Consider the following 15,927-nt stretch of genomic DNA (forward strand, 5'->3'; position numbering starts at 1 on the left):
GTAATTATGACGATATTGCATTCTGTTCATCCATTATCTTAAACGAGTGCGTGAGGCAAAGGAAAATATTGTTCAATTTTGTAATTGTTAGAGAATATTTCCGTTTACTTACAGCGGATTTAGCTTTGCGTTTGCCTTTGATTTTAAAATATTATGGTAAGTATTCGTTGCAGTTGGATAAAGATTTAATGTAAAACTGTTTTTGCACTAAATATATAATGGCTGACCCGTCTGATGTCTTTGCGTTTTTATTTTATCATCAAATACTTGGCATGTATAGTTGGCGGGGCTATATGAAATTATTTCTACTTTTATTATATTTTTCAAGGGTTAGGAAACAAAGCCCAAGAAGGTCAGAATGGAGGAAGATGACGACATGATTGTGGTTATAGTTGGAAATGAAGATGAGGGAACAAAGTTTCAACCTACGAGGGTTAGACAAGAAGTTTTGGAAGAAACTCCTATTGAAGAACTGGAAGTTGAAGAACTCATAGAAACAGTGGAGAAACATGGAGAAGTATTGCAGAATTTTCAGACTGAAGCAGAACTTGAAATAAAGAAGGAATTAGAAGAATCTCAAGCTGAATTTCTTGATTATGAAGATGACGATGACGAATATACTCCAAATGCGAATTCCGATTACGTCGAATCGGAAGAAGAAGAAGAGTACATTAAAATTTCAAAACGGAGTAAAACACGAAAAGGTAACAAAGAGGAGCGCCGGTACAAGATGCTCAAGCCTTCAGAATGTAAATCTTTTGTAAAAGATCTTCAACAGTCTTATCCGGAATTGGCCGAGGACTCAGAGACGCTGGTGGAAACCTTGGCTGAAATCATGAGGAATGTGAAGGCTCCGTTGCCTCCAAGGGATTACTTTATTATGAATGGCGCTATGTTTGAGTAAGTTTGAAAAAATTTTTCCTGATTTAATTAAAAATTGAATCATTCCCTCTCATAAAATCATCATGCTTATCATTTAACTGTTGCGTTACCAAATGTAATTAGAACGGCATGTTCTTTTTCAAACATGTTCTGGTTTCAAAATTGCTTAAAGGGCAAAGCTGCCAATGACTGAGTATTTCAAGGGCAAGTCAAGTAATAAGCCATTGGTTTTTAGTGCTAGTGTTGCCACATGTTACTAAGTACTATCAAAATCCAGTTTTAATAAAATAGGTGTCCTATTTGTTCAAAATTTGGTTGTAAAATGGTTGTAATTGTGGTAGCAGTGTAAATGACTAGTGCCATCTGTAGATTTCATGAGAATCAAAACTGATTTTGGAAGAGACCAATCAAACTTTTTATTATACTTATTGCTTGCTGGTAAACCATCATCATTTCATCATGACGAAAACAAAGATGAAACTTAGTAGTTTACCCTTTTTGCATCCGATCAAGCCATAGTTGACTTGACGGGATGGTTAAGTGGGGACTATAATTTCATATAAATTTTTACAAAAATAAATTTTTCATGTGGCAATATTTACGTCGATGGTATGGTATGGTGTAGTGTGCAGATCCTGGTGTAGAGTGTTAAGAACAAACATAATATCTAACATCAGACTAAAAATTCAAGTTAAGTCCCATATCAGTAAGGGTCCGTTCCCACTATGTCATGACACCAGATAGTCGTGCAGTTTACAATGTTGTGGCTTGTATATTTAAATGAAGTTGTTCACATATAGAACGACCCGATTAATTGTCGAACATGATTTTTTTGTCGTTACGACGACAGATTGTCATGGTAATGGGAAGAATAAGAGCGCGTTTCCACTATGTCGTGACGTTTTATTTATCACTGGACAACTGTCGCGCTAGCCTGTTCCCATATCACGACTATCTGTCGTGGCTGTGCCGTGGACGATTATTTTATCGTTAAACGACTGTGGTGTCTAGCTGTTCCCACTAGATCATGACGGTAATTTATCGTTTACAAAATTATTATTACAAAATATTTAATTCTCAAATAATCCCAAAAGTTTTTCTCATCACATTTCAGTTCATCTATAAACGTTTGATATGATCGAACGAAATTCAAGTGTCGTCCCAGGTCGCTGAATAATTTTATTTAATGCGGATCTTCTTGCTTGTAGAAGATTTGAAATTTCTTTACGATATGAACAAATAAATTTCGCTTGTCGTTTCTGCAGTGCGGCCACCGACACATGTTTATATGACTTTGTTTTCTCGAAATCACCGTCCGTCGCGTCGCAGTCGCCTTAGTAGTGCGGCCGCGCCCTAGGTGTGCATTTAGCACAGGAGATTTTTATTTTTATAAAAAAATAAGTGTGCGTTTGAGCTCCATCTCACCTGATGGAAAGTGATTGATGAGGTCGACGATGTAGCATGCACACGTAAATAATGCCTATTCACTCTTGCCTTGAAAAGGTCGAAGTTATAGCGTTCGGGGAATAAGTAAGCAGGCAGGGAATTCCACTCTCTCCCTCGCCATATAAATGTGGAAGCGAGACGATTCGTGCGAATTTTGGGAATATCCACAACATAGGGGTGTACGTCTGTGTACGTATAGCCCCGCGATGAAGGGGAAGGCGGAATCAAATTATGCAATTCCATCGCACACTCTCCGTGACATATCCTGTAGAATTATTACCTTAGTAACTTTACGGCGGTGTTCAAGGCTCTGTAGTTTCGCCTCTACTAATTCCAAGTCACCTATAAGCCTCTTGGCATGCTTGTCGATTGAATCCAAGGTGGCTAGTTGGTATTTAGCACAGCTGAAGCAAGTCTGTCCTCCAACTGAGGCTGTCGCTTCCACTTTCCTACAGTTAGGTTGTACAGGAAATTTTAAATTGTTTTCTTAAAACTACCTGAACAACTTAACGATAATTTTCAAAAAACATTTAAAATTAACCATAATGAATATATACAGTCAAAAAAATATTATTTTACTTAAATAAAGCTTTTCAAGTCCCTGAAATGTTTAAACGTATTTAGAAAAAATGCCTCGCAAACGGCACTACTTGTCAACAAAGAACGCGTGACGTGATTAGTAGGTAAACAGACTGATACAAATCACTATTTCACGGAAATTTTAATTGAATGATGAAATAATTTTTTTTATGCAAAAGTTTTTTAACAACTTTACTTTTCCTACACTTTTCAAGTGGATTTCAGTCCTGTCTATCTCCACTTTTAGTGGTATAGTTTTATTTATCTCATTCACATTCTTTGCAGATGTGTAAAGTGCGGATTTATCTCGGAGACGCAGCCCGCTGCAGGTCGGCACTGGCAAGAGAAACATGGTCAGAGATATCTCGTCTGTTACGCTTGTGGAGTTGACTTTCGGAGGTACTAACTTATCTTTCTGTCAATAAGATACCATTTGCGTTTGAACTTTCCAGTCAACATACATTGGTACTCCGTATAACTCTTTTAAAAATTCCTGGGAAGCCAAAGCTTTACATCTACTCACATGTTGTTATTGTGAAAAGAAAATAAATCCTCTAAATGTACAATGGTCCAGTTAAGATGGTTGAGTTTCACTGCGAGTAAACTTAGTTGCAGAGCTCCTTGTGAAAGAGTTCGTCCATGGAAGTATTGCCACCTAATTTATTTCTGCCACCAAGCAGTAATGTGAGCATTACTGCGTTCCGGCTGTCAAGGGTAGGGGTGCTGGTGAAATTACAGGCACATGGGACTTTTCAACTTATGACTCAGGGTGACGGGCGCTGAGGCAGTGCCTCTCAAATCTGTGAGATTTAAAGCTTTGAGTGGCACTGCAGTTTCATTGTCTCGATCATCGCAGAAAATTGGCCTAACAGAAAATTGCATAACAGTATGGATAGACGTGTCGCTTACCGTTGTTCGTCCTGTCACTTAGTATCATAAAAAAAAACTTGCGCAAGCCAAGTTGGTACGCGTATTTATACGTGCGTGTGTGTCTGTTTAACACGGCACGCGGTCTAGAGACACCTGCCCCCGTAGCATGGCAACGCATGATAGTCGCGACATGCGCGATAAATTTGAAATAAATCAGATCTGATTGAGACAGCCAATAGCGAGCGCTTATTTCAATTTTATCGCACGCGTCGCGACTATCATGAGCCATGCTACGGGGGATGGTGTCCCTAATGATTTTGGTAGTTAAGGGAAAAAGGGTGCACCTTGTCCACAGTCCGTCAATTTGGTTTTTTTTATAATACCAAGTGACTGGAAGAACAAGTCCTGCGCCTGTGGAAAGCGACACGCCTGTCCATAAAAGTTGCAGTGCCACTCAAAGCTTTAAATCGCAAAGATCTGAGGAACACCTAAGCCCGACACCCTGGGACATAAGTTGACAAGCCCCATGTGCCTGTAATTTCACCAGCTCCCTTAGGTACAAAACCGGAACGCAGTAATGCTTACATTACCGCTTGGCGGTAGAAATAGGTAAGGTGGCAGTACTACCCTGGATGAACTCTTTCACATGTAGCTCTACTGCTAGGTACTAATAAGGTTCTGAGCAGATCATTTTGAAGAAAGGTGTTAAACAACATTTTTTTCACCGGTCCACCCTAAAATTCATTTTCGTATGACTTTATTCTAGCATTATTAGGGAATGACGTTTTAAGTATAAGCCAATTCGATCTTTCATTACATTTTTCTGTTGAATTCGTAAGTAAGCTCTTAGGGTCGTATTCTAGAACTCTACTCAATGCTCAAGTCAGGATTTGTGTATGGTTTAAAGCACTCGAAATCATACTTAAGTCCCTGTCATTAGAGTCGTATTTCCATTACTTGTGTTTCCAGTGCAATCCTGACTTGAGCATTGAGTAGAGTTCTAGAATACGACCCTAAGAACCAAAGGATCCGCGATATCTTAGAGCATTGACTGTACATTGAAATGTATTAAATATAATTACATACTTCAAGCCCAAGCAAGTACGTCCTTAGTTTTTTATGAAAAACGCAACCGGGATTCTTCAAAGTATTTTTCTAGATACGCTATGGTCATATAAAATATATAGCGCTAAATTTGAATGCTATAATTTTATTATAATGTATATATACACTGAGCGTGTATGTGATCATAGGAATAATATTATCTGGGTCTGAATCACTTCACATATTATGTACACACGCCAGCACATCAAGCTACACATTGACGTATCTTGTTCCGTTGCACTGGAAGCGATTTTCGAACAAAAATGTGTAGTCTGATGTGCCGTTGTCCGTACATTTTGATGTACTCGGGGCCTTAGAAGGTTAACCCGCCGCTTGGAACACCGCACCGTCTTGAGACACGGTGTTCCAAGCGATTATGGTAATGTTTTTATAATTTAATAATTTATATATATTTTTTTTAAAACGGTGGATGAAAACTGCTACGCGTTTGAGACACCATATGCCTCTAGGACGCGTTAAACATCCTGGTGGGAATCATCTACTGTAATTTGATATGTGATTTCAGTACAACAAACCTATATAAACACGAGAAGCGTTGCCGCGCGGTGGACGCGGTGGTAGTGTTAAAGGCGCGCGCGCGCAGCCTCGGCACGAAGGGTCGCGGTCGACCCTTTCTGCCTGATCCGGTTGAGATGAAAGCCAGGGCTAAGTGAGTATTATATAAATAAGGTATATTCTTTAACTTGTATTTTTATCATCATACATCCATGTATGTGCTGATGAAATTACAGGCATATTTATGAGACTTTTCAGTCAAGGTGATGGGCACAGTGCAGTGGCAAAGTTCTGAGCGGCACTGCAACTGTTATGGACAGGCGTGTCGTTTACCACCAGGCGCACGACTTGTTCGTTCCGTCACTTGATATCATGAATAAAAGTCCCACTGCTAAGTGGTCAGCTGAGTGGACTTCACACATTTTCCTAGGGTTGTGCAAATTGCAACAAGACAGGTCTTGGACTAATTAAAGTTATAGGTACAGGGTCAAGAGCACGTCAAGCTTGACACTTAAGATTTAAATCCAACTCTATGCCACTTACGATAAGAACGGTCCAAAGTACAAAGTGTCAAGCTTGACGTACTCTTGACTGTACAAGCTATCATAGGGTTTCCAATGGTGGCACTCCCAATTGAGAAGCGACCGTTCTCCTATGGGGCTGCCAACAGTCTATTAATTGCAAAAATTATAATAATAATAATATATCTGAAAGTGACATTTTATAAAAATGTTAATTTAATCGAGTTCTCGGGTTTTCGCAATTGTTACACATAGGAAATAAACTATTTTTGCGGACTAAAATCGCGTATATTTGTTTTTACAAACAAACCGACATTTCTGGCTCTTTACAGGTCCCATGGTCACGGTTGACTGAGGTGGTGCAGTCATTAACCAGTTATGTCTAATATTAATGCAACCCACCCTATTTTTTCACGAGTTACAAAAGTTTTTACTTATTTTTGGTTTTACAAAGAAATATTCCAATTTACGCTACATTGTTTTACAAAATTATTTTATTGTAACAATATGAATTTTTATTAAGTTAAATTTATTATTAATTAATAATGGAAATTAGAATAAATTAAAACATATTAATTAGTACTGCATATATAATATCGAAGCTTTAATGGTTTGATCTATCGCCTCTCAAACAGAGAGTCATGGGTTCGAATCCGGACTGGTATCTCTGATGGTGTTGTGTGTTTAACGATGTAAATAATAAATATTTTTTCCAAATATGGTGGAACATACAAAAACAAATACGGAAATTTAAAAATACCATTGTGAGAGTTACGAGTAAGAAGTACCTTTGAGCTACACAAAACGTTTTTTGTAATGGAACAGTATGGGGAAATTCGAAACCATAGAAGATACAAGGAAACTGTCTTAGAAACCATTAAGTCGTTTTTTGTGAAAAGAATTTTGGCATAGTAAATTTTTTGGTCAAACGTCTATCCATAAAAATGAACAAAATTGATCAAAATTTTTTTAAGTTCGTTAGTAGTAGTTTAGTTATTTTCATGAAGGGATTTTATTGTATGGAACGAAAAAATCGGGTTTTCATGTAAAATTAATAAAATTTACTAATTTTCTTTTAATGCTAATAGACTCAGTTTCTTATAAGTATGACTTCATTGTATGGAAAGAAAAAACTCGGGACAGCATAAGTAGGTCAAATTTAATAAAGTTTTTACACAGAGCGTTGATTAGTCACCGACCAGCATGCGATTCAGAACTCTTCGGTATTTTAACCGAATCGTTGGATTGGATATAGTTCTCGAATCAAAGGGCTAACTATTCAGAACATACGCGATAAACGTTCGAATCTGGGAGTCTACTCTCGATCTCCGTCCGACATGCGTCCGAAACAATTACTGCCAAATAAGCAATACTTGACCAAATGAATAGATCCGTGATGCGAATGAAGCTTCATACTGGATACTTGTCTTTTAATTTTGTCGAATATTACTTATTTGACAGTAATTGTTTCGGACAGATGTCGGACGGAGATCGAGAGTAGCCCCCGGATTCGGATACGATATTGTTATCCAATAGCGTTTACGGAGTTAGTCGGTGAAATAAGAATACAAAAATGAAAATTCTTGCATTCAAATAAATTAATAAATTTGAACAAAATCCAGACTTTATTGAAAATAATAAGAGATTTCCATATTACATTCTTGCTTTGTAAACAATAAGACTTGGTAACTTTCATTCGATAACTGTGTTCTGAATAGCGTTTGTAGCATTTGCTGATCGAGAAGTTCGAGTAATCGTACGGGTGTGACGTCATTTCGGTTCGGTTTCGAATACGACAGTTTGACGTTCAATTCGGGTGTTGTGAATAAAAATGAAAAGAAATCGTACGATATGAAATCGAAGCGGTCGACAACTGAACTGAGTTATCGTAAGGTTAATCGACCTGCTGGTCATGCTGGCCCTGCTGCAGATTTGCCGCGAAGCACCAGTTCTCGTGCAACCTTTGCGCGGCGCGGTTCAGCTCGAAGACGGCGCTGGACTCGCACCACCACCTGCACACGGGGGCGCGACCCTACGCCTGCATGCACTGCCGCGCCAAGTACACCTCCAAGTCTGCCCTCTCCGTGAGTACCGCACGGCCGGGTGGCGTGGCCAATAGGCTTAAGATGTTTATTTTCTCACCACAATATAGGTGGTACATTGAGCTTAATATCAAGAACAATACATAAAAACAATATTTGTACTGTGGGAGACTGGTCCCTAAACTAGACGTAAGGTCTGTATTTCAGATCACCAGGGCTCCACCCCTTGGAAAATACACTCCCAAACACATAAATCGAGCCAACTTGCCTTTTTTATTTTTCTATTAACATTGAAGAGTTTTTCCCGGTTTCGCTAATTCAAATTTTCAACAAAACCTTTTGAAAATGACGTTTAGTACACTAGTTTCAAACTTCAATAAGTTATTGATCAATCAAACATTATTTAATCCAAGGACATTTAGTACTGACGATGCAAAGTGGCTCGAATTATCTGAGTATATAATTGCAACTTGGAATGATATACTCGTACATTGACAATTGCGATAATTCGTTGTGTATAAGTGTGTAAGTGTGTTTTTAAGTGTGCGTGTAAATGTGTATATGTATATGCATGTAATTAGGTGAGGGGATGTGAGGTGCGAGCATGAGGGAATTGTAATAAGAGTATAGTCCGTTTGTTTAGGTACTTAACTAAATGTAAACAATCTTGATACATCTTTTTATTGAAACATATGTTTTACAAATCAGGAGATATAAAAATAGGTATGCAATTTCGTATGAAGCTAAGTATTTGTATTTTGTATTTGAAGGTAAGTAAGAATCATTTTATAAATGTATATTTCATTAAATAGACATCTCGAGATTGTTTACATTTAGTTAAGTACCTAAAGAAATGGACTATAGAAGCGTGAATATGGATTTTCCTTGTTTTCAATACCATTTCTTGACCACCATTCTCTTATTTGGTTCTTAATTCGGGACTTAATCACGTATAAAACATATTTTAATTACCTCGACGTTTCGGACGTATTGCAACGTCTATGGTCCACCATTCTATTGTCGCTTTACTCCATCTGTTATCTTATCACACCTCGCAATATCTACCCAGATTCGTTATAAGAAAAATACGTTACATACATTATTGTTATCAAATAGTTACGTAATAATAAAGTTCCTGACAACTGAGTCAAGAGTCGGTGTCACAACATCAGCATCACTGTGTTTCGGTTTTGAAGGGTAAGGGTGCTGGTGAAATTACAGGCACATGGGACTTGTCAACTTACGTCTCGGGGTGACGGGCGCGTGTCAGTGCTCCTCAGATCTTTGCAATTTAAAGCTCTGAGTGGCACTGTAATTGTCATGGACAGGCGTGTAGCTTACTATCAGGTGCACGACTTGTTCGTCCCGTCACTTGATGTTATAAACAAAAAAAAAAACTTGAGACCAGAGAACAAAAAAGTAAAGAGAACGGACACTCCGCCCCTCCCTAGCTTTAGCACTTTGTTATTGTAATCTTTTACATGTACATAGGTTCTGCTAATAATAGTTTTAACGTGTGGTTCACTGTAGGATGTAATTGAAATGTTAACCCCACAGCGCCACCTATCGAAACATCGCGACGTCCAATTCATCTGTGACCATTGCCAGCGCTCGTTCAAGCTCAAGGCCGCGCTCGCCTCTCACATGGACACGCATAACCGTAAGTTGCCAGGTTTTAATTGATTTTGTCAAAGGTTTATTTTATTTCGTCAAAGGCTTATTTCGTCAGCAGTGGTCAAATAGGTGCACAGCACTGGTACCGCTCACCCATTATTTATTTATTTAAAGAGCATTGTAGAGACATCAGCTTAAAAAGGTTACAAATAGTAAGTTGTTAAACTCAAAACGTAATAGCTGAAATTAAAAATTCATTCGTATAAAAACCGTAACTAGAAAAAAACCGCCATTTTTTTCGAATTTGCTCACTAATTTTTGCCGTTCCGTTAGATTTTTTACCGTAACGTCAATTTTTGAGGATTACCAAATTAATTCCATTTTCGACTAGCACGGAAAGTAAACAGCATTTTTATTAATATACCGCCATGAGTGTATGAGTGACGTGAATGATTTATATTATTGGAAAACTCGTATAAAGTTAATTGTTATACTTTTATATTTTCTTAAACCATCATAAAAGTGGTGTTGTAAACACATGGATGAAATTAAATTATTATTATTATTATTAAAATTTTAAAAATACAATTATTTTTTCTGTATAACAATGTGTGTATGGCTTTATACTGTGAATAGACAGCCATGAGGTTTTACGATTATAACATTTACTTTATTATTTATCCAGCGTCTTCTCGAATATCTTTCCACCTCTCCTATCTATTTAGTAACCGCAAGAGTTACAAATAAAACTAGTGACGACAATTAAATCTTGGCGGTGCCTATAGGTATTTAATTCACTGAAGCAGTAGGGCGCATTTATTCGAAACGAATTTCATCGTGCCCACCCCGCGTTGCCGCCACGCAGCGACCGCGTGCCTCTAACTGTCATGGCAAAATACGCTCTATTTCTTAGCTTTTACGTTTTAACTTAAATGAGGGTCCCGGGCACGCGGCCGAGACTGGATTGAATTTGGTCTACGCGGCGACCGGTAGTATTATTCAGAGGAATTTAAATGTTGTTGCCTAGTAAACAGAATTCAGATTTGCCACGAAGGCGTGGTAACTGGGCGGTCGCCGCGCGGCGGCTGCGCGAAAACTTTCGCTTCGTGTAACTGGGCGCGTAAGGGTGTGTTGCGTTTTTTGAGTAGCGTAGTTTACATTCGACTGAAATTCGGTTGGGGCGTCTGACGTACGTATTTTATTCGGATGCTTTTATGCGTTTGTACGGGTATCCCAATACCAAAGTGACCACTTCAGAGTGACGGGCGCAGTGGGAGTGCCCCTCCGATGTTTGCATTTTAAAGCTCTGAGTGGCACTGCAACTGTTATGGACAGGCGTGTCGCCTTCCAACAGGTGCACGACTTCTTCGTCCCGTCACTTGGTATCATAAATAAATATAAATAAAAAAAAAATATTTCAGCGACCCGCAAATGGGGGTGCGAGGTTTGCGGGCGGCGGTACGCGCAGAAGATGGCTTTGCAGTTGCACGAGGACAGGGTGCATCGAGGGCTGCCACCACCATGCGCCTGCCAAATTTGTCCCAAGAGGTGAGTCTGAGTTTTCTTATTTTTCACAATTTTGCGCTTCGCACCATAGAATATATATAATTGTTGCTGGTTTATTACACCGGTAATAAACCAGCGAACTTTCATACGAACAATCACTTACGTACGTTTCCCATTGCCACTAATGGCGGCGCTTATACATATCAACATGTTAATGCAATTCATTGTTTAATCTTGCAAGATTTTTTTACCATTTAATCTCACCAGAATATTTGTGTATGGTTGCCCCGTTGCAGATATCCACGCATGTCCTTACTCAAGGTGCATATGCTGAAGGAACATGGTATGAATTTGGTCACACGAAAGGTGAGTGTGATATGTCTTAACTATTGGTTCGACCAAAAGTCCGTGCGGTATCAAAGTAATCGTGAACTGGCAACCGGTACTATCTCAATTTTGACAACTTTACAGGACGAAGTTGTTTGCGTCGTTTATATAGCGTTTATTAAATAAAAATAGGTAGTTTTTAAATATTTTTATTGCACATGTTATTAAAAACAATGGAATTTCTTGCAATGCTGCGGAGTATGAAATAGTATAAAATGGTATTAAAAAGTACCGGTTGCCAGTTCACAGTCGATATACGAAAAAAATACTTAATTATGTATTAGAATTCCCCTTTCATAAAAAAATCCTGTTTTACCAATAAAATACAACTGTTGTTTGATGGTCCCTCCGGTATGAAAGTCGTGTCCATTCCAAGAATTTTATAAAGACTGAGATAAGTAAAAATCTGTAGAAATTATGTCCGGCGAATAAGGTGAATGAGGTAACACGTTCCAACTTAACGGCAATCGTTCATGACTTTGTAAAGATGTATATAATAATAATGATAAAAATCTTTATTGAACCGAGAGGCACAAACTTCGGAAAACCTTTACCCAGCAGAGGTGGCTTTACCAGTGGATGATGATGCTGAGTCAGGACAGTTACATATCTTAAAATTACTTGACATTATTTTATGAAGAACGTTATGGTTTGGCATTATCATGATGAAATACAAGATAGTCGTTCTTCTTGTTTTGAATTTCTTATAATGGCTAACAATATGACCATTCTTCCACTTGATGACACATAATTTTCCCAACTCAACTCCTTGACTTAATAATTGTGTCATCTTTGAACTTCGTTAGTAAAATGGCCATTGCGCTGCGGATGCTTTTTCTTATCATGACTTGATTTATCTTTCCTACAAAATCCGCCCACCCAAAGCTAAACCCAAAATTCTTCTGCAGCGCAATTTTCGTGGAATTGATTTGGACTGTTTGCGAAGTGATGCTCGTGAAATTGACTGGAGTAATGTTGTAAATGCTGTATCAATCGATAGCAAAGTGTCTGAGTTTAACAATACATTGATGAACCTTTACGATAAACATGCACCAGTACGGCCAGTTAAAATGAAACACCTTGGCTAGACCAGAATGTTAGGACTGCTATGAATAAAAAGCTCACAGCTAAGGCCAGATTTAAGTACAGTCCTACAGACGAGAATAAGCGCATCTATAATGAGCGTCTTAATCACTGCAATAGGTTGTGTAGGGATGGACAACGCCGACATATTCATAGTTCTTTAGAAACTGATGATCCGGCTAAAGTCTGGATGTTTCTTAGGTCGCTGGGAGTTGGCAAGTCACGGCAAGATAGTTTCCCAAAAAATTTAAACCTTGATGCTATTAATCATCATTTCTCTAATTCGGTTGCCTTCGACGGGCCTACTAAAACATCTACCTTAAATTATCTTTCCTCGCTTCCAACTGCCGACCATCCTCCATTTTCTTTAAAAGAGTTTACTGATTGTGATGTTCAGAAGGGCATAGAATCTATTTGTCCAATGTTGTTGGCAGTGACCATATTGGTCGTAAAATGTTTTTATTCATACTTGATGAGATTTTACCTGTGATCCGGTATATTCTTAATTTTTCTATCAGCAGCGGGGAATTTCCTTCCCACACACACGACACAGTGTTCTGTGACTGCTCTTGTTAGGATCACTGATAACATTAGGTATATTCATATTCATATTCATTTATTTGCAAGTCACATGGTTTTTACAAGTGGTGTTAAACTAGTTATATGTACAACATGTAACACCCCGGGGGGGCATCGCAAATTTTTGAGGGTACAGGTATAGTATGCCGCAACAGCAACTCACTGTAATGTCATTGCTTGATTTCAGCAATGCTTTCAACAACGTTGATTTTGACATTTTGATTGCACTTTTACGCATTACTCTTAACATATTTCCAACGGTAATCTCTTGGTGTCATAGTTACCTACATGGGCGTCGGCAATGTGTTCGCATTGATGAGAGGTTCTTTTCTTGGTGTGACATGAGTGCTGGCGTTCCACAGGGCGGCGTTTTATCTCCTCTTCTCTTCTCGATCCTCATAATTCAATTTCCCCCAGTCTCACCTCATCCTACCACCTGTATGCAGATGATTTACAAATTTACACTCACCGGCGCAATTTACACTCACTTGAAAACCTGCACAATGCCATTGAGGAAATCAATAATGTTCTCCGTCATATTTCGACGTGGAGTAAACAATATGGTCTTAAACTAAACGCAACGAAAACGCAAATGATTGTTATTGGCAGCTCTAGAATGGTATCCAAGATAGATTGGTTTCGCTTGCCGCAGGTTATTATAGACGACACCTACATTAAGATTAGTGACAATGTAAAAATCTGGGTATACTCATTGATAGGCAGCAATCTTGGGCACCTCAATTAGTTGAGACCAGCCGAAAATTGTTTGCCCAAATTCTTCTTCTTCCAATTCTTGATTATGCTGATGCCTGCTATCTGGATTTAACCGAAGAACAGCTCAACAAGCTCGAACGTCTACAAAACTTTTGCATCCGTTTCATTTATGGTCTGAGGAAATTTGATCATGTTTCCATTTATCGCAAGGAGCTGAAGTGGTTACCCATTAGACTTCGCCGGAATGCTCATGTTCTTAATATTCTTTATGGCATCTTATTCATTCCTCACACACCACCTTATCTTAAGGAGCGATTTGAATTCGCCCATCAATCCAACCCCTGACTTCTGCGCTCATCTTCAACTCTCCAACGTAAGACGCCATTGCATACCTCCCAGTATTACGACAAGCCCTTTACTGTTCAGGCTATTCGTTTGTGGAACGCTTTACCTTTGTTTATTCAACAAGCGAAATCATTGAATATATCCAAAAATATGGTAAAAGAACACTACCTAACTTTAGTGTGACTTGAACTGCTTAGGTATTTTATGTTTTGAATTTATGTTTTAGAAATGTTATGTTTATAGGTGTAAGAATATATAGTAGTTTACGATATTCATATATGTATATGTATTGGTTTTTTTATTTTTTATTGATTAGTAATTCTTCATACACCGCCGTCTTTTTCCTGTGAATTATATAATTACTTCCATCCAAAGGTTGTCTGGCAGAAATCGCTTAAACCTATATGACCGCCCATTGTACCACCGCTTATTTTTAATTTAATTGTATTGTATTTGTTTCCTTTTTTGGTGTACAATACGATGCACCAGTTTTTGACCTTTTTTCATTAATTATAAACTTAAAATATATTGTTTTCTCAATGGCCGCCACTAGGCTTGAGCCAGTGTCAGTTTCGATTATTTCCCGCGTATTCTTAAAGAGCGCGCTAAAGTATTATTTTTGAAAAGACTTTAGACGGTATAATATTTAAAAGAAAAAGGTTATTCTTTGTTTAAAGTTAGCCACATAGTGGCAAAAACGGCACGAACTTGTTGGCCAACTCTCAACTCTAAATATCTTGGATGATACCATTTTATAACTACCTGTCCTACCTACTTGATCGATTAGGCTTTGTTAGAAATATCTTGAACTCCTCCGATTATTATTATTTAAAATCCTGTCTACTCGTGGATACCTGGAAGAAATTGCTACCTACGATGTGGTCGCCGTATTTTGTTTCGCCACAGTATTTTGTTATTGCATGAAATATATATACAATATAGAGCTATGGATGCTTGTTAATGAAAAACATTTTTTTTATTATCAGATGTTCTTCAAGCTACTACCAACACTAACGAAAACAAAATTAGATCAAGCAAAAATAGTATTCAAGTCCGATCATCGGCAAACTGCAATGGCAATTACCCCAGATCAAGTTACATGGGATATCAAACAGGAACCTGCTTACGACGTTGACGCACCATTTCTCAACACACAAGACACATACGACAGCATTCAGGAATCGGCTCACGATGTAGAATTGTCCCACGACACGCAAAATTACGATTTCCAACAAGATCAATGTGTTGAAATTCGAGTACAAAATGATACTGACTCAAACGAGGTAGACATCGCAGAAGTTCTTCAATATATACAACAACTTCAAGAACAAGGTGTAGATAATAAAAATGTTAAAGTTATTTACGTACAAAACGGACAAATTATTGGCATAACAGATGAAAATAGCCAACAAGAAGGTGTCGGCAACGTAGACGAAAGTAAAGGACAAGAAAACGACTATACAGGCGAATATAACGAACAAGAAAAAAATAGCCATAAAGGTAGTAATAGTACAGAATATGAAAATGTTATTGTAGAACAATTAATAAGTGGAAATGATAATGCAGTAGATCGGTCGAACGTTTTAAGAGAACCAATGCCTGTAGTTAAAAGTATCATGAATGTGGAGGACTGTGAGGAAAGTGATAATCGTTCAAATATGAAGAACGCTTTGAGACAGGATCTCAAAAGAACTAAACGTAAATTATAATTTACATAGTCTTATTGTTTAAACGTGTAA

The 15,927-nt window shown here is 38.0% G+C and overlaps 1 protein-coding gene across 1 annotated transcript; it reads left to right on the plus strand.

Moving 5' to 3' along the window:
- Nucleotides 1-328: 328 nt before the first annotated feature.
- LOC113235856 (zinc finger and BTB domain-containing protein 24-like) lies at nucleotides 329-15,927 on the plus strand. The gene is made up of 8 exons (XM_026471778.1): nucleotides 329-900; nucleotides 3,193-3,306; nucleotides 5,408-5,551; nucleotides 7,849-8,002; nucleotides 9,518-9,620; nucleotides 10,996-11,122; nucleotides 11,377-11,446; nucleotides 15,175-15,927. Exons 1-8 carry the CDS (start codon nucleotides 359-361, stop codon nucleotides 15,895-15,897), a joined length of 1,977 nt encoding a protein of 658 aa, XP_026327563.1. The 5' UTR covers nucleotides 329-358; the 3' UTR covers nucleotides 15,898-15,927.

This window comes from Hyposmocoma kahamanoa, unplaced genomic scaffold (assembly GCF_003589595.1).
Source record: "Hyposmocoma kahamanoa isolate Upper Pololo Valley unplaced genomic scaffold, ASM358959v1 88, whole genome shotgun sequence".
NCBI lineage: Eukaryota > Metazoa > Arthropoda > Insecta > Lepidoptera > Cosmopterigidae > Hyposmocoma > Hyposmocoma kahamanoa.

What these genes read in the sequence shown, in the direction of transcription:
- LOC113235856 (XM_026471778.1), top strand. Translation starts at nt 359, where the DNA reads ATGGAGGAAGATGACGACATGATTGTGGTTATAGTTGGAAATGAAGAT. An exon ending in CCTCCAAGTCTGCCCTCTCC is followed by an intron (nt 8,003 to 9,517) that starts GTGAGTACCGCA and finishes TTAACCCCACAG; the next exon opens with CGCCACCTATCGAAACATCG. An exon ending in TCACATGGACACGCATAACC is followed by an intron (nt 9,621 to 10,995) that starts GTAAGTTGCCAG and finishes AAAATATTTCAG; the next exon opens with CGACCCGCAAATGGGGGTGC.